Source organism: Mauremys mutica, chromosome 1 (genome assembly GCF_020497125.1).
Source record: "Mauremys mutica isolate MM-2020 ecotype Southern chromosome 1, ASM2049712v1, whole genome shotgun sequence".
In the NCBI taxonomy this organism is placed as follows: Eukaryota; Metazoa; Chordata; order Testudines; family Geoemydidae; genus Mauremys; species Mauremys mutica.
Genome location: NC_059072.1, coordinates 232672475 through 232698098, shown reverse-complemented (window position 1 = coordinate 232698098; position 25624 = coordinate 232672475). Strand labels below are relative to the sequence as shown.

The following is a 25624-nucleotide window of genomic DNA, read 5'->3' as shown; positions in this document are numbered from 1 at the left end:
TTGCTGAATCAGGGTCCTGATGAGTATCTGTATAATGGATCTTTGACTAAAACGTGCAAGTCCTGATATTCTGGCATGGAATGAAATACATCAGTTATTTTGAGAATCAATATAGCTGCTGCTGTTAATATTTTGAGCTCAGGGTATTTAATGATGTGTGAAATAATTATAAAACAAAACAGCAGGTGTAGGAGAATCCAGTGGCTGAACTGGTAAAAGCAAACCCCCTAATTTCACTTCGGTTCAGTTGTTAAAATTTACCTAGAGAGGGGGAAAGAAGATGTTTATGAGGGAAAGCACTGTGCCATCTGTATTTTAAGCAATTTCTTGTCAAATCTCAAATTCTTCCTGACCCTCTTCAGATTTAAAATTTTTATTAAAGTTAATGTTTAAAGTTAAATAGACACAAGAGGGAAGGTACTGTACATCTGGGGTCAGGCTTGAGTTATGAGGGATTACAGGTATCAGTTGCAAGGGTGAAGAGATACATACATATCACATAACCGGCATAGACCCAGATTGGGGTGCAAGAGTTTTTAAAGTGTCAGTGGATAAGTGGGCTCAGGTATGCCACCCATGGACTGTATAAGGAGTCCAAGTCAGTATCGGTGTAGTGAATGAGTACATGGGTGGGGTGCGTCCCTTGGTTCGTCAGGGAAGGAAGTGGGTTATTTCCCTGGTCGGCGGCCTCGATTACTCGGTGTGATATTGACAGTGTCCTATGATGTGTTCCGTATAAATGTCTCTGGACCACCTGATGGTGTCAGACACCATGTACTACACTGACTACTGTTCTGTAGGATCAGATGTCATATTTAACTGCTACAGAATATGCTAGTTGCCTGTTAATGTTTAGCAGAAAATCACCTGCTAGCTCTGGCAGAAGAAAACGAAAGAATGTGGGGAGTGATCCAGCAGTGAAGAGGTTAGCATAGCTGCAGAATGAGTCTGCTGCATCCTCTGATCCTTTCTCTTCAAAACACTGCTACCCAGTCAAGTCTGATGGGCACACTTATAGTTATTACTGTAAGCCTCTGCTACAATGCGGATCTTGGGATCTGTCCTTTTTTAAGACATGGATCAAATTGTGTGCTGTAAGGAGGTTTGTTGAGGGTGGTGGTGGAGGGACTAATTATCAGCATAGATGTTCTTGTACCTTGTGACACATGAGACAATCCAGTGTTTCCACCACTGCCTGTCTAATGCTGTATTTCTTGCTCCATCACAGTCTTTTCCCATGACAGCAGCATCTATCTTAGTAGTTTTATTGTCATCTGTTGTCCTCCTCTTTTCCATCTTCCACCAAGTGGCGTCCAGTCAAGGGCTCAGGCATGGCGAGAGCCGTGATCTCCATAATGTTAGAGAAATCTGTAACAGCAAAACCTTTTAATATAAGATTTACTACAACACAAATATGGGGCCATGTTAGCTTCAGGCTAACATATACTGTTTATTACTGAAACAAGTCTTTGATAGGAGGGAGAACGGTGATGAAATTCTGGCCCTAATTACTGCAACGTCTGTCTTTCTAACCTCCCAGTAATTTAATCTGCACCCATTTCGTCTACCAAACGCAAAAACCTCTCTTCCTCTCTCATCACTCTGACCATGTCACTCTTCTCTGCAGTTCCCTTCATGGCCTCCCTCTCACCTTCCACATTTAACTGCATTTCTCATCTTCACCTTCAGTGCTCTCACTTCCTTTTAACTCTCCAAAACCACCTTCCTAAGGGCCGACTTTGTAGCCTTCTCCAGCTACATGTATTCTTCAGTGCTCCCCTTATGCTTGGGTTCCCTTCCCCCAACTTGAGCTCCAGAAGACTTCCCAATTCATTTGATCCCTCCTTTAAAATACACCTCTTTCCAAAGCCTATTGGTAGTGATCCACCAAAGAAAGCAGAGCATTTGGATATCTGCTCTGCTGTGAGTTTGGGGAGTCCTCTGGTGAGCTGGATCGAATTGTATTTTCTGCCTCGTGTCTTGGGCAGAGCAAATAGATTGACAGCTCTACCCTAAGCAACAGTGCTGTGGAAGTTGTAAAACAATAGCTTGTTCCTAATTTTTCAGTCTCTATTATACAAGTATCTCAAATTTTCCTTTATCTGGGAAATACCCTCCTGCATTTGAAAAACACCAAGTACCTGAGGCTGCTGTTATACAGGGGCAAAGCTCCTGTATAAGTAACCATAGGATAAGGCCGTATCCTGTGCGGGTATTTCATCATTTGGCTCTCTAGAATATACTTTAGAGTCAGCAATTGTAAAGCTAAGCATAATCAGAACTTCACTGGGTGGGAACAAGGGAAGGTGGTACTATTTTTTAATTTTTTTTTAGTCATTTGTATTGCTGTAGCAACTGTGGGTCCCATTATGCTAGGCACTGTGCAAGCATACATCAAAAAGATGGTTCCTGCCCTAAGAGCTTACAGTCTAAGGGTATGCCTACACTACGTTGTAGAGCTGTAGTGTAGACCAGCGGTTCTCAAACTTTAGCAACCCAAAGAGCCCCATTATGATTTTTAAATTTTTTGCAGACCCCAAACCCAGCTTCTAATTTTCCCTGGGGGTGCTCAATCCCTACTCAGACCTAAGTCCCGCCCCCATTCCACCCCCTTCTCCCAAGGCCCCACCCTGCCCCACCTCTTCCCACCCCCGCTCCACCCTTGCCCCTCCTCTTCCCTGCCTCTTTCTGCCCCTCCCCCGAGTGCGCCCCGTCCCCGCTCCTCCCCCTCCCTCCCAGCACCTCCTGCATGCTGTTGAACAGCTGTTCCGCGGCATGCAAAAGGCACTGGGAAGGAAGAGTTGATCAGCAGGGCCAGTGACCGTGGCCATCTCCCGGACCCCCGGAGTACCCTGTCCCCAGGGCTCCATGGACCCCAGGTTGAGAACCGCTGGTATAAATGCTTCCTAAATCAATGGAAAGGGTTTTTCCATTGATGTAGGTAATCCACTACTACAAGAACCAGTAGCTAGGTTGATGGAAGAATCTTTCCATTGACATAGCCATGCCTACACTGAGGGTTAGATCAGCTTTACTGCCGAAAGTCCTGAGCAATGTAGCTAGGTCAGCCTAAGTTTTATGTGTGGACCAAGCCTAAAACTGTCTAGATTAGGGCCTTGCCTACCTGGGGAAAAAAATTCAGTATAACCTAAAGTAGAAATTTAAATTGCTGTAATTATACCAGTATAACTCCCCACCTGTGGATCCTCTTATTTGGATATCTTTTTTCAGTTAATCTTACGTTGCTTAAGAAGGTGGTTTAAACTAAACCAAGGAAAGCCACTCTGATACTGGAATGAGATTGTCTACATTGGGATGAGTTAAATCCTCTATAACTGGTAAAACGTCCCTCTATAGACAAGCCTAGGATAAAAGGTATATTTTTAAAATGTTAGCTAACACATTGTAACTAAAGCCATATCTAGACTAGGGTTTACAGGTGTGGTGTTACATCAAGTTATCTAGCTTGATCTAATAAACACCTCTACAAATCAAGTCAAGACAAAGAAATTGTAGTTTACAACATGCTAATTGGATTCCTTTCACTCCCTGAGCTAGCTAACTCAACTGAACATCTCACTTGTCAGCCCTAGCCTAGATAAGGTCGAAATGTAAAACAAGAGAAAGTAGGTGGATACTGAAGGAAAGTAAAGGGGAACGGGTTTTGTCATACACCTCAGAGATGCTACATGGGCCATCTCATGCACTACAAAATGATCCATTCTGGTGATTGCTCATGAACGTCTGTAGGAGACTTCTAAAAAAATGATTTAGGCTCAACCATGCATTTTACACACCTGTGAATTAGACCACTGCTATCTGCTCTAAGTGCGCACAGGTCTCCTGTTTCTGCTTGTTGCTCTGATCAGGAATATTTATTTTTACATCATTGGAATTAATCAACTTTTAAAGTGCAATTAAAATGTGCAACATGTGCCCAGAGTTCAACTCGTACCATTCTCAAGACAATCTCCATCTCCAGTGTGGCAAATTTTACATGGTACTCAGGCTCCGTATAACACATGTTTAAAAGTACTCTGAAACCTGGCCTAAGGCATCCAACTAATCCTAAAGTAACCAGAGTAGAAGCAAATCAGTGTTGAACCAAAAGCCTGATTGAACCAAGGGTCGTGGTTGATTTCTCTCTATCGCTGATAAATTTTAAATCAAGCTTGGATGTTTTTCCAAAAGCTATGCTCTAGGAATTCTTTTGGGGAAGTTCTATGGCCTGTGTTATACAGGAGGTCAGACTAGATGATCATAATGGTCCCTTCTGGCCTTGGAATTTATGAATCAATGAACAAAATGCTTGCTCGGGCTTCGAGGGACAATCAAGAAAAGCAAGATCCAGAGATTCTGCTTGAGACTACTGAAAGCAGAGTCCCTAGCACTGAGTGCTAAGATGACTCCACAGATGTCATCTGTTAAGGTGGAATATGGAAAAGGAGTTGTCTTAAATAACAGAGTCCAATGCCATGTAAAGATTTAGACATGGCCAGTTATACCTGAAGGGGATTGCTTCTAGAGGAGTCCACTTCCCTCCTTTCTAGGCCAGGAGGTTATTGCTGTAATATTTTATCTGATTTATTTTTTTTCAATTTAGAATAAGTAGAAAGCACCCATACCAGGCTATGAGTGCCCTGCTAGTTCTTTAGAATTACAAAGCACAAATTCAGTATCATCGGCTCACCCGTCCTACCAAGCTGCAGCACTTACCAAACACCAGCACCCTCATACTTCAATCTGTATGTTCATCCCCCCTCATTTTTTTGCAAAAGCCAGATAAAACAAATGGGCCCTGCAAAGTCAGCACATCTTTCCATGGGTGGCAATGCATTGCAGAGCCCCAGAACCTTTATGGAGAACATGCTGCAAACAATTACTGTTAAATCAAGGGTTATCTAGAATCAGCAACTCTCCTTCATAAATGTGGCAGTGTATACTGGGGAAAGTAGTCATCTCTCAGGTATGAAGATGATCTGGTATATTAAGTTTTTGATGATGGTGATTGGTAATGGATAAATAAGGTGACAATGGATCATTGGCCTAAATGGAGGCAAATTTATGGATGTTACTTGTACGTATAAAATTTGTTTAAGCTGGTAATATTAGAACTGTGTCAGTTCTTTTCTCTTTGAAAATTTACGTAGCTGAAATGTTTGGGATTTTATTTTTGCCAAAGCCATCAAACTGTACAATGATTAAATAGATTTTGTTCTGCACTAAGCAGTAAATCAGCAATGCCTTTACAGTCATGTTATCAAAGGATTAAAAATCTCTCCCATTGTGTCAATGGTAGCTGGAATATTTATTTGAACCTCATTTTATGATAAGGTTGTTTTCTATTTACAAAAGGTGAATTTTCCAGTGGTGTTTATAGTTTCCTTTGCAAGTTTCTGTGGACCTGATCTCTGCAGCTCCATATTTTGTGTGTTTCTTTCTACAGAGCAATTAAAGTTTTAAATCAGCCTCTTTTTAATGGACTTCTCGGTATTTACACTAATGTAACACTTTGCAGGTTCTTGCCACAGGGTTCTTCTGGTGCTTGAAGCTTTCTTTCTTTTCCTCCTTTCTGAACAGTAAGATCAAATCTCTTCAGGGTAACGTGATTAGCATGTTTTGCATGAGAACCCACCCACCCTGAATGTAAATTATCCCCCATGCTGAATGCATCTACCTTTTCCCTATAACCACCCTGTGTGCCACTGTAAAATGTGTGTTTACTTTCATAAAAACTCTGTATGAAGGCACATATGCAATCCCATTAAACTTTACCCCACCAATTGGAAACACCGCATCCCTTAAGTCATCTACACTGTGATATTTTAAATATTTTTTATTTCATTTTATTTTGGAGGATGACAGTACTATTTATCAAAGCATTCATTATGGTACAAACCAAAGGATTGTTAAGAACATCTTATCAGAAATTCTAAAACACAAATTTTTTTTGGATGTGTCAACATGTCAACTTAATAGTGTGCTGTGTCCTGTTCACTTTCGCCTGCAAAAACAGTTCTGATTTGCATGTCAGATTTAATATAAACTTTGCAGACTGGCTGCAGCACTGCATGCAGTTCACATCTTTGGACCCTCTTATGTTGTGATCTTGATTTTCTGTGTACCCCACCATTGCCATTATGTAGTATGTCATGACCTATGTTAATAAAAAGAAATCAGAGATCTTAAAGGATTTTCTGGCATCACGAGTGAGCAGAAAAAAAAATCAAGCTGTACATCAGTTACCTAGATGAGGAACAATTGTTACTTTTGACAGACATCAGTATTCAGTACCTAGGACCTAATCCTGCAGCCCTTACTCTTGTGAGTATTTCCATAAAAGTCAATGGGACTATTTAAAAGCCCAGACCTGCTCACGTTGAACTCAACAGGGAAACTCTGATTCTCTAAGTCAGCGTTGTGAGATCCGACCAGATGTGAGTAAGGATTATTGGATCTGGCCCTTAAATCCGAGGGCGTGAATCTCATTTACACCAAGGCCATGCCACTCTATTAGTGAAAAGGGTCCTTAAAGTAGAGTAAATATATACATTTGTTTTTTAAATATAATTCACTCCCACTTCATGGCACCTCAAAATTAACCTGTTCTGTTCATTCCCTCTGAAGCACCTGGCACTGGCCACTGTCAGAGATAGGATACTGGACTAGATGGATCATTGGTCTGAACCAGTATGGCTGTTCTTATGTTCTCTAACCTGCCTAGAATGGCATGAAGTGGCCTTAAGGTAAATGAGAATCACGTCCTGAATCTTTTGGTGTTTTGTCAGTTTTAAGCATCTTCTAGTAAAATGGGATGTTTAAAATGTAAATATTTAAAGAAACCAAGATAGAGAGAGATTTCTCATTTGATTGTAAGAGCGTTACCATTGTACTGATAAGCTAAAATGTCTCCTTCACAATTGCTATGGACTGTTGCCATGTAAATATCAATTTAAAGTGTAGAAATTCAAAATCATTTTAAAAGAAGGCACTTCACCTACCTTTACAAACTATTTTCAGAAGTAATTTTGTGCTTTATGCATTACAGACCCATAATATTGGCAAAAAACTTATAAAATGTCATTTTTGAGTAATGAGTGTGAAAATGGCATCTATGCCTGATCACCTTTTCTTTGTGCAATATTTAGGTTTAAAACATTACCTTAATTCTTAATTGCACTAAAACAAAAATGGATTTTGTTTATCAAGTTTGAGCCCAGAATAGTGTTTACATATGACTGAAAAGCTGGGGTTATAGTGGAAGTGCTCTCAAAACCTTAACAATAGTTGAGTGGACAGCACCAAAACAACATTCAGCTGCACGAGGAACTACTCATTTTACTGTTTTGTATTTGCAAAGAAATTTCATGAACTATACTTGTTTTATGGGTGTTTTTCCCCGATTAGAATCCTTTTATTCGTGTGATTAAAAACTTCATGAGACACTGTCAAGGCTGGTACAGTAGGCCTAAAAATTAGTTTACTTTGGCAGTGCTGGTTGGCACAATCTTTGGAGTAATCTGAACCATTTGGGAAGGACTTACTTTCAAGTCCTTTCATATTAAAAGGCAAGACCTTTCAGATAAGACATTTGCACAAGTAGGTCAACACAGCAACTGTGACAGTGCCCAGTTCAGTGATAAAACTGCATGAGCCAGATTCTCAGTTAGTGATAATTGGTATTTGAGGATCAGTTTGAGGATCTGGCCAAAATTTGCATGCATTTATTTTTAAAGACCTGCAATAAGGGTGAGTTCAAGACTAAAATAGATGGTATATGAAAAGGGTAACAAAAATGGTCATTCATATGGTCAAATTTACATATGACAAGAGAAAAAATGCTAGGGGCTTGTCTATGTGGCGTGGCAAAGTGCACCAGAGGGGTGTGAGTTGTAAAATGCTCTAACATTTGACTGCCCCATGTAGAGCCTGCTGGTGCAGCCTAAAAGGCACCTAATTCACCTTAAGGTCATAGAAACCTGCTAGAAGGCAGCAGCATGGTCTACATGGGGCAGTTAGAGCACAACGCATCACATCTGTAACCTTTTGTACTCTTTATGTTGAAATGCTCCCAATTAATATTAAGTTGTTAAAGAAAAAGGTGCCACAAAACCCAACTTAGTTTTCTAGGTCAGTTACAGAAAAATTATTTAATAGAGGACCACTAGGTGATGCTTTGAATGATGCACCCAAAGTCTATTAAAAAGAAAAATGATTAGTTAACAAATAGACAGGCAACTACCAATTATGTAAATACTACTATTATCCTCACACTCAAAGATGAAATGGTCTAGCAAGGGACGATCAGCCTATTGACAATGGCATGAAGGAGAGCCTTATAATCCTGAAGCCTAGCAGTAAGTACCCTTTTAAGGTTAATAGGAGCTCCCTTGCAATTTAACAACATTTGCTTCTTTTATACTCCATTATAGTTCTAATTAGCATTAAACTACCCTTTACCATAATTATATTTCTGCCACCTTCTTAATAGCTCTTTATGTTACCCATTATTTAAATTAACATCTGCACCAAAGTTCTTCTCATACTGTCAAAATGATAGCATTTTAATAAAACATTCACAATTTTCAAAAGCAATCGTTAAAAAACCTTACTCAAACCAATTATAACCAAAAACATAATGGTAACATAACCTTGGGTTATGTCCTTGCTAACTCTTACTTTCCCATGACACACAGTCTCCAATTTATCTCTGATTAATTTTTGTTTTTACACTTTTTTTAGACTTTAACTAGCAGTGTCCTCAGCAGGAGCATTTCCACGGGCCGAAGGGAGACAGTGGCGGGGACTCAGAGCCCTGCTGCTCCTCAGGGCTTCCTGTTCCCAGCCTGGAGCAGGGGGAAAGTTTCCCAGGGCTTCTTGCCTCCACACTCCCAGCAATCTCTAGGAGGAACCTCTCCAATGTGGCAGACTCCCCTCGGGGTCTTGTTCTTCCTCCAGGATAAGCAACACAGTTTCACCACCTCCTTAGACTGGGCCTGCAGCACTCCTGCTTCACGCCGTGAGTTCTGTTCAGCTAGTCTATATGAGACGGACGCTTGATGGAGAATTGTACACATTTTAGGGATCAGTGCACCTCTCCAAGCATTTTCAGTGACACTCTCACAGCATTGTGAAAACAGTAGGGTTTATTAATCATCTGGAACACAGCAGAGGAAGTTCTTAAATTGGCATAGAGCGAGGTGAGCAAACTACAGCCCACGGGCCGGATCTGGCCCTTCAAGGCTTTGAATACAGCCCGGGGGTCAGAGGGCTCTGTGCGTTGCCCTTGCCTCCAGGCACCGCCCCCTGCAGTTCCCATTGGCTGGGAATGGGGAACGCACGTGGAGCCCTCTGTCCCTCCTCCCCCAGAGGCTGCAGAGCTTCCTGGAGCGACGCCGGGCTGGGGACAGGGCAGGCATGCAGGGAGCCTGCCCTGGCCCCGGTGTGTGCTGCTGCCACCCCAGAACCGCTTTAGGTAAGCGGCGCTGGGCCGGAGCCCGAACCCCTCCTGCACGCCACCCCCCAACTCCCTGCCCTAAGTCCCTGCCTGCACCTCATACCCTTCCTGCACCCTAACCCCCTGCCCTGAGCCACCTGCCACAGTCCACACCCCTCCTGAGCCCCTTCCTGCACACTGCACCCCCTCCCACACCCTGCACTCCCTCCCGCACCCCAGCTCCCTGCCTCGGCCCTGCATACAATTTCCCCACCCAGATGTGGCCCTCGGCCCAAAAAGTTTGCCCACCCCTGGCATAGAGGAATGAAGATTAAAGCATCGTCCATTACAGTTAGCTCAGAGCCCAACCGTAATCCATCTGACTCCCAAGTGTCCTTGCCTTCTTCCTGCAGTCCAGGCTTAACCTTCCTCTGGACATTTGTTCTCTCACTGGGGAAATGCTGCTTGGCTTCCTACAGAGAGAGGGGGCAATCTATGGTGGTTGTTTGCTAGGTGTCAATGTCTGGGCAATTGGATCTGCCATTGTATTCTCAGGAACTCCACTGATATGGGACTTAAGACCCAGACATCTAGGCACCATTGAGACCCCTAGGTAACAATGCAGCATATAGGGAAACTGAGGCACACATAGGTTTCATACAAATATTACAAAAAAATCCCACTTGATGTGACCTTTTTGCTTGAAATCAGGCCTTTTGTTTGTTTCAGACACTGTCCGGTTTATCAGCCTTAGAAGGAAAGAAACATGAGGCTTTAGGGCATTTTAGTAAAATACAGAAACAAAATTATAGTACTACACTTATCAGCACTGCAAACCTTAGGTAACTGAGTCATTGTTTTACTTCCCACCATGACCTGCTTGGGAAAACACAGCTTTTGTTGAGCAAAATGTGCAATGGCTCCCACGCATCTTGAATTTTTCTACTTTGTCTCCAGACAACACACTGAGGAACTAGTGATGACTTGATTCAGTTACCAAGTTTTCATGTTGTGACACAACATAATTTCAATGTAACTTCCAATATGATGTACTTGATGCAAGGGACTAAGCTCCATGTGCTGTATGGAAAAATGGAGGTTTGGTGCCTTACTCAGAAAAAAATTAATCATGGATGATCTTTATATTACCTGTACTAGGTTTTTCAACCCTCTGTTTTAAAGTAATGTATTTTGGCAGAAGGGGGGTGAAAAACTGTGACATTCTGAAGTTAAAATAGAAATAAGCATATTTTGAGCTGCCTTTTAAAAATGAAATCAAATATGAGTACGCACTATTTTTTTAATGCCTGTGGAAATAACACCTGCAATCAGTAAAGGAAGGTTTCCAGTGTAGAATCATGCTGAGATCAGTAGATTGATAAAGTCGCAATGTAACCGTTGATGTCAGCTTTCATTTTGTTTTGTTTCATTGATCAAACATTCCAGGTTTTTATTTATTTATTTATTTTTAAGAAAACTTGTAGTCCCTCTTACCCTTGCCCAGTCTCATTTCCAAATACCGATAACAAAACCTCCAGTGGCGCAAATGAAATAATGTACTCTGAAACCTTTTACTTTTCTGTTACAGCTTCTTTTCTCAGCTCACAGTATCTCTCCAGCCTCCCCTAAGCAGAGAACAACCCTGCCTTCTTTCTGGGTCTCTGAGGTACTTTTACTTACTTTCTTTTCTGATGTGTCTTTCTCTGGTGAGCACAATTCAACTCTACTTCTTGTGCTTGGCACCAGCCTTGAGTTGCTTCAACGTGGTGTTACAAAGCAAAGAGAAATACAGACTTGGAGTAAAACAAAAATATCTGTATAAGATGAGACAGGACTCGTTGGCCACAGCAATATTTCATGCTGTAGGGACAAAGACTCTATCTGATTTATTTGTTAAGCCTAATATAGACCTCGATCCAAAATATTGTGCCTTTATTTTCTGTTTCTAAAGGATATCTCTTCCCTCACCTTATCGGTACCAGTGCATTTGATGGTTTTGTCAGTGTGCATTAATTTTGCATCAGTAATTTATATTTGCAGATTTAAACCCCAAGATTATGTTAATTTTGCCATATGAATGTGGGCTGTGAATTATGATGTCAAGTATGCCATTTTAAAATAATAGAGAGCGGACTTGTTTGGCAATCTGCATTTAGTTAGACACTGCATTCATTACTTACTTGGAAATTGAAAGAAATGTTAATTGAGTGTTGAAGGCCATACAAGGAAGCCATTATTTTAATTTACACAAAAGTTAGAAGAAAATACTCTTGCATGCTCAGCTATACCATGTGCATTGTAGTGCCTCAGGTAACTCAAGGCTATGTCACATTGCATGACACAACATAACCTAATTTAGACCGATATTGTGCTTTGACTCATCACATTACATTAGAAATACAATATTATATATATTTTAAAGTAGGTTGTAGCTGTTAGTTAATATTATATGGCAGACATAATCTGTCTCCAAGCTTCCCAGTACTTCTGTAGCAATACACAGGAGGAAATAATAGCACAGTAACTGACTAATGATTTTTCTTCTGTTTCTAGGCAAGCTGATACAGGATTCCCAGAAGATAACCCAGGAGAACAAAGGGCTCAGCTGGACCAAAATTTAGGACCCAAATGGAAGGCATCTGTTAGAGCATTTCAAACAAGAGAACCTATTGTCTTGTCTCAAGAGAGCCGGGGAAGATCCGGGACATTGCCCAGTGATTACAGATACTCCCAGGAAAACGTGAATGAGAAAAGCAAGGATTGCAGCTTGCCCCTTCTCACTTATTCTGAGCCGCAGACACTGCAGGAGAGCCACTCCTGTCCGCCACAAGGCAGAGGAGAGGAAAGTCAGTGGACAGAGCTGACATTGCTGAACAAGAGACGTGGACCTGCCCCTCAGAGGCCTCCCCCACCCAAACGAGATAATAAACACAGGAGCCAGGACAATTCCACCTCACTCAGCATCTCTTCAGAATCACTGCTGGCAGTACCCAGGAAGCCCATTCAGTCCATTTCCCCCAGCTCTGGTGAGGTAATTACAGGTTACGTTCAGAGTCCTGCAGCATTCAGTGGAAAACTAAAGAGCGCTCATCCTCAGGGGCTCCGGCAAACAGCATCCACAGAGAATGTGTGTCAGCACTTAGAAGAGAAAGCACATCTTAAATCTGAACCTGTATTGTCTTCAAAGTATCGCTACCTTCAGAAACCTGGAATGGAGACATCAAGGTCCCCTTCACCTCAGTTTGCGCCACAGAAGCTGACTGACAAGCCTCCTGTATCTGTCCAGGATGAGAACCCAGCAAGGTATTGTGCCTTTACAATTATGTGCCTTTTAGAAGCCCCTTCCCCATGTTAGGTTTTGTTAATAATTGGCTGTTACTTTTAGTGAAGAAGTGTGAAGAAACTGCCTTTGGGTGTATTCAGTATTAACCTTTCCAGCATGTCTTGCAAGTGACACACTTCTGTAGGGCAATAGCAACTGCTGCAACAAATATCTAAACCGCATTTGAAATTCCAGTTAATTCCATTGCAATCATTCAACTGGTCTCTCTTGGTTTCTGCTGAAGGACAGTAGATCAGTAGAAATTCTGCTCCGTTCTAAAATTTTAACTGGAATTTCCATTACAGAAACTAAATGGGATGAAATGTTTTGCCCAACTATGGCAAAACATGCACGGAGCTAAAACAATTATTGTGCAAGAAAATTGCATTCATTTTGGTGGCACCTATGCCAAAAGCTTACATGTGAGGTACGCTTATCATCTGCAAATTATGAATTTTGTGGGGTTTTTATTTTTTTTCAAATAAAAGTTTTTAATGCAGCTTGGCATTCCTGAGCAGCCTGCTGATGGTTGCTAACAAGTGGTGTCACTTTTTATATCACCTGACTTGGAAGCTAATGTCAGAGAATGTAAACCAGTCTTCTCCCTCCCCCAACACTCCCTCTGTCCCCATTTTAATACACTTTGTGTCTAATGTTGAAGCAAATATAAGCTGGTTCATAGTCTGCTGTATGGCATCCCATGCTGCCAATGTCATAAACAGAGGCAAAGTGGGTGAGGTAATATCTTATTGGACCAATTTCTGTTTCGAGCTTGCTCTTCCCAGCTCTGGGAAATGTACTCAGAGTGTTACAGCTAAATACAAGGTAAATACAATCTTGTATTTACCTGTGACATTCTGAGTACATTTCCCAGAGCTGAAGAAAAGCTCTGTGTAAGCTTGAAAGCTTATCTCTTTCACAACAGAAGTTGGTCCAATCCTCACCCACCTTCTCTCTCTAATATCCTGGAACCGACATGGCTGCAACAACACTGCATACAATAATGTCATAAACAGTCATTTTCCTGCTACATAATAAACCCTTCCAGGAGGCTCAGGAATATAAGTTTTCATTAAACACTTAATATGACATTATAATTCATGGTTGAAAAGTGGAGACAAACGATACTGGCTAAATGAGTATTGAGGTTGCTATGCTGAGTGAAAGAGGCATATTTTTCTTTAAAGGTCAGCAATTATATATTTTTTTGCAATATGTTCCCAGTGCATTCTCTGTGTGCATGTCCAATTATTGTCCACAGTAGTGATATAGTTTTATCTGTTCTATTTTCAGTTTTTCTGGATCAAAAATGGCATTTGTAAAACAAAAGCATTTTTGACAGATTGATGTTGCTGCTGCGTGTTTTCTAGATTTTTTGCACCTCATCATTGTCATAATATTTGACTTCACAGCTAGCAAATTACCTTTTCCTTTTCTGAGCACCTTTTGTGGCATAAATCTGTTGTTTTGAATGAAGCCTCTCTAGAAGACAGTATCCTTCAGTCATCATTTGTTTTACCTTAGTAAAGAACTTGAGGACTCCAGAAGGTTAAAATTTTGTATGTGTGTGTGGTGTGAGTTTTTTCGGGGGAAGGGGAGGGAGGAGGAGGTTGTTGGTTTTTTTAAGCTCAAGAATTTGGTGAAATACTTGCACTGTAATCCATTAATTATAAATTGCTATAATTTGTTTCTTTAAAGACCTAGTCTTTTCTTTGTTCAATATAAGGAAATTCAGGTACCGAAAACTACATCTCAATGCTGTGATGGTTACATCAGAAAGCAAAATAAGGAAACATATTCAATGTATTTATAAATGATTTGGAAAAGGGGGTGAACACAGGGCAACATTTGCAGATGATACAAAATTACTCAAGATAGTTAAGGCCAAAGCTGATGGCAAAGAGATATCACTTAACTGGTTGACTGGGCAACAAAATGGCAGATGAAATTCAATACTGATAAATGCCAAATAATCCATATTGGAAAACATAATCCCAATTATACATAAAAAATTATGGGGTCTAAATTAGCTGTAACCACTCAAGAAAGATATGTAGGAGTCATCATGGATAGTTCTCTGATAACATCTACTCAATGTGCAATGGCAATGAAAAAAGGGAACAATGATAGAAACCATTAGGGAAGGGATAGATGATAAGACATAAAATATCATAATGCTTTTATAAATCCATGGTACATCCACACCTTGAATATAGTATGCAGTTCTGGTTGCCCCATCTCAAAAAAGATATATTGGCATTGGAAAAGCTACAACAAAAATTATTAGGAGCATGGAACAGCTTCCATGTGAGGAGAGATTAAAAAGGCTAGGACTATTCAGTTTAGAGAAGAGATGACTAAGGGAGGAGATGATAGAGGTCTATAAAATTATGAATGATGTAGAGAAAGTGAATAAGGAAGTGTTATTTACCCCTTCACATAACACAAGGACAAGGGGTCATCCAGTGAAATTAATAGACAGCACATTTAAAACAAACATAAGGAAGAACGTCTTCACACAATGCACAGTCAACCTGTGGAACTCATTGCCGGGAGATGTTGTGAAGGCAAAAAAGTATAACTGGGTTAAAAAAAGAATTAGATAAGTTAATGGAAGATAGGTCCATCCATGGCTATTAACCAGGTGATGCAACCCCATGCTCTGGGTGTCCCTAAACCTCTGACTGCCAGAAGCTAGGGCTGCCAGTTTTGGTTGCACATGTTCCTGGAGGTTTCATCAAATTACATAATCTTTAATTAAGGATTCATCTTTAATTCCTGGACAATCCTGGCAGATTGGCAACCCTACTGGGACTGGACAACAGGGGATGGATTATCTGATAATAGACTGTTCTGTTCATTCTCTCTCAAGCATTTGGCACCAGCCACTGTCAAAAGACAGGATACTGGGCTTGATGGACCATTGGTCTGACCCAACATGGCTATTCTTATTACAATAAGTGAAATATAGCATATGATCTCCAATTCCTAGGTACAATGGAGAATTACAGTAATGAGTTCCTTCCCGTACTTCATTGTGAATGGATATTGAAGAATACGTGGTAAATTAAGTTTATTTGGCATTGCCTTTTTACACAACTTTAATGTTGATGTGCCTGATTATATGCACATATATTGGTTGACTTTGTGAAAACAGTGTATGGGGATTTAGCCGTAAATCTTCCATTAACACTTTAAAAATCTCCACCGCTGACCTTGAGTATGTATACAATTTTTTGTCCTCAAATTACTCACCTAATGAAACAGTTATTGTAACAAGTGGGAAAATGTGTGTCATATCTCTGTTCTCTATTGAATACATCGAGTAGTTTAGCATACAATTTAACCATGATGCTTACCACTTTCTGATTCCTTGCATGCCAGTTTTCAGGAATGTTAGTATGTGTACTGTAGGCTCCTAGTGTCTGGTACTGTTAATATGCATCTGTCTTTCTGTAGGGAAGATGTCTTGCTGATAATGTAAAGGCATGGCAATTTCTGTAACATTTTAGCTAGAATTATTTTATTGCATGGAGAAATATACTGTACTTATGGTGTGTAAAATATAGTTATAATTGAAAAACGTTCTTAAAAGAGTTAAGGTTGAAAGTGCGTTTTGGAGTATTTCCAGTAAAATTACACTTTTTTAATCAAATACACTTAAAAAATGCCACAGTCATTAGTAAATTTGGAATTTAATAGTTCTCCACTGCCATATAATTCTCCTTCATTTACCATTGCCCCACCTGACTTACGCTGCCCGTCCAACTTTAACTTTGAATCCTTAAATTTCCACACACATGCACACACAAAAATGTCAATTACAAAATAAAGAGCAGGAATATTACATAGTCCAATTTCTATTTAAGAGATACATTTCCAGTAAACTATTGAATAGCTTGCTACCAAAAAAAATCTTGTGTGTATTACCGGTAATATCTAAACAATATAGTTTAATATGATTAAATACCCAAACTTGTAAGCAATCCTTTTCTGCATACAGCTCCATACTTTGCAGGCCCCTTTACCTCCGTCTCAAAATTCTCTCCCCTTGCCACATACTTATATAACCACGGCAGATCCAAAAACAGTTTATCACACACAAAACACCTTATCAGTCATTCCACTCTTTTTATTCCTATGTACATTCTTCTAGTCCACCAACACCTAATACTGTGAGAAAACCTTCTTCATTGTTCATGTGGCTTCATGGATTTTTAAGGCAGAAGGGACAAACTAGTCTGACCTCCGGTATATCACAGGCCATAGAATTTCACCCAGTTACCTACCCCAGCATTGAATCAAATAACTTGTATGCCCTGGGATTATGCCTCTTTGGAACTCTTGACTACATATTTAGACTAAGATTGCTCACAAAATGCCATGGGGATTTGAATGCTCAATTTCCACTAATCTTAATGAGATTTGGGTGTCCATATCCTTTAGGGAGTGTACAATCTGTCTTAATGTGTAAAGTCAGTTGTATGCTCTCAACAGCATTTTCTTATAGAACAAAACAAGGCGGCAAAGTTAAGTTTGCATGAGTAGTGGAAGCCATGGGGCAGTAGGGAGCAGGCTGGTTCCTTTACCTGTACATCTTTTAACAAGTATAGAATTTTTGTCAGGAGAGCACAGTTTGGGGTAGGAGGGAGCCTTGGCTGGACTCCATTCAAGCACTTTCAGCCTGAACTCTTCAACTACATTTTTGTTGTTTGTGAATTTCCCTGTTTTCTTAATGGGCACCAAAAATATAAATTGGATTAGGACGTAGGGAGAGGAGGTGAGGAAACCCATGCTCCAACAGACAGGGTCTCCCACCCAAACCTGGCTCCTCTTCTGCAGATTTCAGCAAGCCCATGGGAGGTGTGCGCGCAGTGGGGAGTGATATCAAGGCAGGGTATGAAGGGGTGCGGAGAAGAGGGGGAAGTTTTCATCACATGAGTAGCTCTAGGCATTTAACATATTCTAGATATTTGACTTGTATAAGACTCCACCTATTCATCCATCCATGGATGCATGCCTTCCCCAATTCCCTGCACCCACCTTCCGTAATTCCACCTCTCCAAAGTCTGCTGCCCTGTGCCCCCACCTCCATGGCCTCTGCCCCTTAGAGTGCCCTAGTATCTCCCTTCTATTCCCCATCCTCCTCCCCAGGTCCCTTGCACTCCAATCGATACCTCCTCAAGGTCTCTGCACCTGTGTTCATGCCTTCGCTTGCGCACACATTCTCTGTGCTTCCCCCAGTCACTTTCCGCCTCATTCCATGCCTTTTGCCCCAGCCCTCTTCCCCTTCAGTCATCTCCTCCATATTCTGCCAATCTGCTTCCCTACTTTTACTCCTGAGGGAATCCTGCGCCAAAAAATTAAAAATCCTGCTCCAAAAAAATTAAAAATTCTGCACACAATATTTTAAAATTCTGCAAATTTTATTTGTCAAAATAACACTACATAATCATGCCAGTTTCAATTATTTTGGTAATTTATTTCAAAATACCTGTCAGCAAGTATGTCTGTAACAATAAAGACACACACAAAAATTCCCCCAGGAGTAGAGAGTTAAAGAAACCCCTATGACAACCCAGTTCCTGTTTCTCTGCCCCCTCCCTTTCCCAGGGCCCAGCTAGGGGGCCAGACACTCACACCCCATTCCCCCAAGAGCCCAGCCTTGCCTCCCCAGAGTCCAGCCATGCCCCCCCGAGCCCAGACACTCACACCTCCTTCCCCCCAGAGCAGAGGCGTGGGGCCTTACGTGGCTCAGACACTTATACCCTTTACCCCCCAGAGCCCAGCCTCGTCCTCCCCCCGAGCCCAAACACCTATACCCTCTACCCCCCCAGAGGCCAGGTATCCAGAGGGACAAACAGCCTGATGTTGGGTCCCAGGCTTGCACAGAGTTTCCTGCACTCCACATCCTTTCTTCAGGACATGCTGGGAACTGCAGCTGCTGGGAACCCTCCAGTTCCCTCCCACTTTCCCCTGGCGTTGTCTGCTATTTGAGAGCCGTGCTCTTACAGGTCCAGCGGCCCCTAGTGGCGGCCAATATCTCTGCAGCTCATTTCGGGGGCGGTGGGAGGAAATTCTGCATGCACACCATTTTCTGCAAAATTCTGCATTGCACAGTGGCACAGAATTCTCCCAGGAGTACCACTTTGTGTCCCCCTCATGCCTACTACATGGTCATTCACAAAAGCAGGGAAGATACTTACTGCCAGTCCTTCTGTGTGATCCCCACCCAAGCCATGTCTCTTCTGGTCCTTTGTCCCCTGCTCTATATCTGATTCTTTCTCCTCTGCATTTCTCCCCAGTCTCCTATCCCCCACAACCGTCGTGTTCCCCTTCTCACCCCACACACGTTAATTTAGGGCCCTTCTGACTAAGTGAACTGTGGGGAAGTTTTAAAACACCTTTATTTTCCAAATTCCTTTTCTGAATTTTACTAAACTTCTGGGAAAATATCTATTCTCAAGTATAAGAGGCTGGATGCCAGATTTCCCGGGATCACTTTCTTTTTGGGGGTCATTAGGAAAGAATAAAAACTGGGATTATGATGGGAGGCTGGCTTCAACATTTACTGCAGAGCAGCAACGGCCACTCTGTAATAATTTATGTACCCTTATGCTATGGAAACAATTATGCCATTTTGTGGGCTCAGCTTAGTGTTAGCCACAAGTGTAATTTATATGAGGATTTGGAATTTCATACAATAGATTAGGAAATATGTAATGGGTCTTATGGGTGTGTATGTGCATGCATCAATTTAAACATGCTGCAGAGGAGATTTTCAAAAGCATCCAGCGTTCGTCTCTCTCTGTTCCCACTGAAGTCAACTGGAATTTTACCGCTGACTTTGGGTAGATCAGAGTTATGGTAATGCTTAGCACTCTAGAAAATCTCACCCTGTAGGTTTGATATTGGGCAGTGTGATAACACTATCACTCAACTGATGCTTGCAATTTTAGTGTAGAATTGTTGTCTTTAATTTTTAAGGTGGGTTTAAGGTTCTTCCTTGTGAGGTTTTTTGTTTTTTGTTTTTTTTTAAAGAAATAAAGTCCATTTTCAGCAAAGCTCTTAAACATGTTCTTTTTGCATAAGTCCAATTGAAGTCACTGGTTCTTAAACACATGCTTAGGTGATTTACTGAATCAGGAGCTGAGAGAGCTTGGAGTGAAAGACAGAGTTGAGTGTGAACTTTCCAAAATGACTGACAGTCTGAAAAGATCCTTACTGGAGAAGGATTTGAGGTGTGTTTTTTCCCCCCTTTTCTTAAGACGAATTCTTTTTTAGATCTATCAGAATATTGCATATGCAGTATAGTCAAAATATCACCTACATATGTCATTTCATATTGGGTTGAGTGACTGTGTGTAATATAGTCTGTATATTCATACAGACACAAATATAAATATATAGATTACCACTGCAGAGGAGTACAATATTGACTTATTTTCTGTTCGCCATGAAAGTACAGCTTTATTTTTAATTCTGGGACACAGCCAGACATATAGCCAAGGAGATATATGTGTATGTCTCTCAGTCACTAATCTAAAAGAAAGCCAGCCAGCAGAAACCAGATATTTTAGCAATGTTCCTTTGCTAGGGCTAAACTTTCCAAACCCACAACATTAACGCAATAATTTTAAACTTTCTTCAAACTTGAAACCACCCCATCTGTGTTTTGGTTTTATACTGTACATTCAGCGCACACACTCCAGTAGTATAAACAGCTGCTGTTTATCTAACATGTTATTTTCTAATTTAAAATCTAAATTACCATTTAAAAAGACATGTTCTTGATTGAATATCTTGTCTTAAGCACAAGATGGCTCAGCAGTATGTATTAGAGGATCCCTGCAATAGGCTGTCACAGAATTGAATATAATTAAGGCTTCGATTTAGTCAATGAAGTAATGGAATCCATGACTTCCAAAGACCTCCGTGATTTCAGACAGCAGCAGGGGGGAGCTCTGCTGCTTCCTGCCGCCACCCGGCCACAAGCAGCAATGGGGATCCCTGCCACTCCCGTCCTCCGCAGGCATCGGGGAATCCCTGCTGCTCCCAGCCTCAGTGGGTGGCAGAGAGGGCCTGGCATCAGCGGGGATCCCCGCTGCTCTCATCCACCGCAGGCGGCCCATGCCCACTGCTCTCATCCACCTGTCAAGGACAGGTCATGGGCTTCCGTGAATTTTTCATTGTTGCCCGTGACCTGTCCGTGACTTTTACTAAAAATATCCGTGACAAAAACTAAGACTTAAATATAATTATTCATTTATGAGTAGCTGTTTTTTCTTCCTCTTTCCCTCTTTTAAATATTTTTTTCTTTTTTTCTATTTATGCAAAGATAAACTAGGTTCTGATTATGTGATTCTCATATTTTACATGCAAGGTTTTTTAAAAAAAAACTGCATTTTTCATACTCGTGTTTTGAACTGTTTCAAGACAGTTGTAAGTATCATACTTTGTCAGTCCTGTAGCCTGTACAAAAGTCATGTTTTGTGTAGTGTAAGGCTAATGCTGGAGATCTGGATAAGTGAAATAATGGCTTACTTTTAAAATGTATGAGAAAAGGCAGATCTCTAAGTTGAGGCTTTGAGATGTGATATGAGAAGAGATTTCCTTGTATTAATAAATTGGCCTTTGTTAGCATACATACTGACACCTTTTCCCTTTTTGTGGATAAAAATCAGCATAAAAAGATCTTGAATTTATAACAGTTAATTTCCCTTTCTTTTTTTCCAGAATTGAAAGAGTGATTGATAACAACACTACAGTAAAAATGGTTCCCATCAAGATAGTTCATTCTGAGAGCAATGCAGAAAAGGAAAGTCGCCAGAACCTCGTGAGCACCATGGAGCCTCCTGCCTTACCTAGTGGTTTGGAGAAGGACCAGATTAAAACACTCAGTACGTCTGAGCAATCCTACTCGCGTTTCTGTGCTTACACAAGGCGGGGTATAGAACCAGAGCCTGAGAGCAAAACCAGACCTCCTGACTTGCAATCAGCTGAAGCACTTGGGAACAACTTGAAGGACAGCGATGCCTCCATCCCTGTAATCAGCTACGTGAAGGCCAAAGAGAAGACCTTTGAAGACTGGAAGTCTGAGGAACTAGCCAGAGAGATTGTGGGAAAGGATAAATCTCTAGCAGATATTTTGGATCCTACTGTGAAAATAAAAACTACGATGGATCTGATGGTGGGAATCTTCCCTAAAGATGAACACCTCTTAGAAGAAGCTCAACAACGCAGAAAGCTCCTACCAAAAGTTCCTTCTCCAAAAATTACAGAGGAAAAGTGAGTAAAGTGTTTCCATAATCCAGTGACCTTTCCCCTGTTGCTGTCCAACATTGTGTTTTTCCCTAAACGTTTAAGGATCCTTCTTCATACTGTTAATTTTTAGGTTTTCCCATTAAAATGACGTTTTTGGCAGTGTCACTTATTGACCAGATCAATAATCACAGGAGCAAAAATTAGGGTCCTATTACAAAGAACATACATGTATATAAATAAATATTTTACACCATAACTAACTCATAAAGAGCTTAACATATATGTATGTTAAGCTCTTTATGAGTTAGTTATGGTGTAAAATATTTATTATATATTACATATATGTTAAGCTCTTTATGAGTTAGTTATGGTGTAAAATATTTATTACATTACACCACAACCAAACTGGGAAAAGCTAAACAATCACATAAGGGAGTTTGGGAAGGAATAATTAGAATTCTATCGTGAGACATTTCTCAAAGGCTTTAGACATTTCACTAAAACTATCCAGTGTGATAGGGTCCAGACAGGGAAAGGAGCAATGTTTTTGTATTTATAATATCAATAAGGCTTACAAAGAAAACTTAAAATGAACATAGATAATATAAACTGGATCAAAGTAACCAGTTATTACCTAGTTGAGAATGAGAACAGAATAGTAAAATATAACAAAAAAGCATTTGAATCATACAGATCTTTGATCTCTGAGTGTTGGTGTAATTTCAGATATAACTTTGTCCTGAAGTTTGATGAGAAACCTTATATTGTGTAATGCCCTGAATTGGGTAGCCTGAAGGGTGGTTATAATCAATACACTGTGGAAACTTTTAAAAACAATTTCTAGCTATTCTCACAGGTAATGGCTCTGAGGTTGTTGTTGTGCTTATTAAAGTGGAACTTGCAGAAATTTTGATGTAACAGCCTTCCTGTGTGAGACAAACTTTGTTTAGGTTTCTCTCACATAAATGGTGAAGGCTTCTCTATACCAAGGTTTTCTTGTTTGTTAGTGGACAGATGCTGACATCACAAAATTTTTCATCACAGTTAATATTTACTGGCATCTTTGTGAGCAATCTCAGCAGAGACACATTCCTAATCTCAGAGGCAGTCCCTCCAGGTTGAAGCCTCAATACTGGATGGGGTTATGGAGAAGCTTGCATGGTCACTGTCCTTGTTATAGTTGGTCCCTGGATCTAGGGAAGCAGTCATTTTCTAGAACTGTCAACAATCATGTACACTCAGGAACACAGGCATTGCCATACTGGATCAAAGCAGTGGTTCTCAACCTGTTTACTATTGTGGGCCACATATGCAGTTCTCTGTGTTGTGTGCCACATCCACACAATATATATACTACCTGTATGGCCCTGCAGATGTCACATGGGCTGGATCTGTGTCCTGACTGGGCCGCAAGCAGCCCGCAGGTTGAGAATCACTGATCTAATCCAATATTTTACCTCCAACAGTGACTAACACCAAGAACTACAGAGGAAGATGCAAAAAAGCCTTAATAAATAATTGTGGGATAATCTGCCCTTGGAGAAAGTTTCTGCCTCACCTCCAATAGTTAGAGGCCACTCTATGCCCAGAAGCATGAAAGTTTATATCCCTTCTAAATGTCTTGGTTTTGTTTTACTATTATAATACTGGGTATTCTTGTTTCTTATGTAAATATCTGATCCTTTTGTGAATCCTGCTAATTCCATTGAATTAATTTGGAGCTGGAGATAGTCATGCTTGTATAACAGTGTGCCAGTCAAGAGATAGGGGTGTTCAGACAGAAAATTGAGAAGAAAAGGATTTTAAATTTATGTTTCTTTCTTGACCAGTTATAAATAATAAGCAGGTCATTAACAGTGTCCTAATTCTTTCATTTTAAAAATGATTACTAAATGCATTTTGAAAATTCAGTACTGCTTCATCAGCTATTGTATTTTTGGTATTGTTGATCATTGCTAATATTTCTGGTTTTATTACTCTGCTTCCGGAGTCCCTTAAAATCCCCATAAAGAAATAGGATAAAGTAATAGGATCTTTAAGGTTCATAACAGAGAAAATGAAATGTGATCTGCTGCATTTTCACCAAAAGATGTGTTTTGAGGATTTTGGAATCACTAACCAGTGAGAGCACAGATGAAGACAAAACCACTGCCTTCATACCAATGCCTGTATAATCAAGAATAGTAAATGATGATTTAATCACTGATACAAAGTGCAATTAAGACAGACTGAAAATAAATGCTTCCAGCTGGAGGTTTTGCTAGTTTCTTTTAATTGCCTAAGTTGATAACTAGCTTTTGTGACTTCCAGTGTGGCATTTTTTCCTCAGACATTTGATCCTGCGTTGTTACCATAGTTATCATCTTTCCATTAAACAGTCCATTTACTTGGCAAAATGATGGGTTTGAAAGATTGTTCTCTCTTTTCAGTGCTCAGGATGTCAGGCAGTTTATTAAAGTTATGACTTTTTACCAGGAAAGAGGAGCAGGGCATGCCTTCTGCCATCTCCTTGACAACCAATTCCACTTACTACAGCACGTCTGCACCAAAAGCAGAATTGCTGATTAAAATGAAGGACATGCAGGAGCAACAGCAGCAGCAGAGTGAAGAGGATTCTGAAGATGAGCTTGATCATGACTTGTCAGAAAAGAAGGTAACACAGTTTTGCACTTTGAAATATTTAATAGGATTTTCAAACCTGGATGTCAAAAATTAGGCTGCTGAATCCACAGTTAAGCATCTAAATAAGAGGCCTGGTTTTAAGCCAGTGGGGTTTCCTGGGTGCTCAGCAGTTTTGAAAGATCAAGTCGCTTGTTTTTGTGTCTAGCTATGGACCTAGGAACTTAACTTTAGAAAGACAGACATATTTTTAAAATTTCTGTGTGAATGTTTTTGTCTTTCTCTGTAGAACCTTTCCACCTGAGAATATCTGTGTGTAAGAGAAGTGTGCTTTGAGAGAGAGTTGCTGAGCACCCACAAATCCCACTGGAAATAGTGTGCCCTTGGACTTCTCCAGGCTTTTGAAAATTAGGCCATCTGTCTTCTGTCAATTTTTTTTTTTTTTTTTACTGCTCATAAACTCAAAAGCCTGATAACATTGACTGGAGCTAAATAGGCAGTTTGGTGGGTGCTAAGTTCACACATCACCATTAACCACAGTCCCTTACACACACAGATCCCTGTGGCACCTTAGTCTTGACCTGCATAGTATTCCAGTCCTGAGAATCTGTGTGAAGTGGTGATTTTGTGGTTGTTGTACAGTGTCAGCTTAGTTAGATTGAGAGCACCAGAGTCTCTTCATTTGTGATTTGGCACAAATAGATTTTAACCTTGCTTCCCTGTCATGAGAAACTGGGGGAAATCATCTGTTGTGCTATTCAGCCATCTGTTTCTGTGTTAATAGTGGTCTAATTTTAACTATATTTACTTAAAACAGCAGTACCAGGGAAGGAGCTGCTTTCAGTCCCAGGATATCTTCTTTAGTGAACGTAAACTGTCATGATCAACCTCCAGTATTCATTTAGGCCTGGTCTACCCGGGGGGGGGATGGTAAGGGGGTTGATCCAGGATACGCAACTTCAGCTACGAGAATAGCGTAGCTG

The 25624-nt window shown here is 40.7% G+C and overlaps 1 protein-coding gene across 4 annotated transcripts in view; it reads left to right on the top strand.

Moving 5' to 3' along the window:
- SHROOM2 (shroom family member 2) overlaps nucleotides 1-25624 on the top strand; it is a 190484-nt gene that overhangs the window by 152644 nt on the left and 12216 nt on the right. For 3 of the 4 annotated variants that reach the window (XM_044992839.1, XM_044992749.1, XM_044993006.1), the window contains 4 exons: nucleotides 11025-11102; nucleotides 11990-12739; nucleotides 21495-22046; nucleotides 24498-24675. In XM_044992839.1, coding sequence (XP_044848774.1) covers nucleotides 11025-11102; nucleotides 11990-12739; nucleotides 21495-22046; nucleotides 24498-24675 — 1558 coding nt within the window. The remainder of the gene's footprint in view (nucleotides 1-11024; nucleotides 11103-11989; nucleotides 12740-21494; nucleotides 22047-24497; nucleotides 24676-25624) is intronic. The other variant, XM_044992922.1, reaches the window with a different exon arrangement.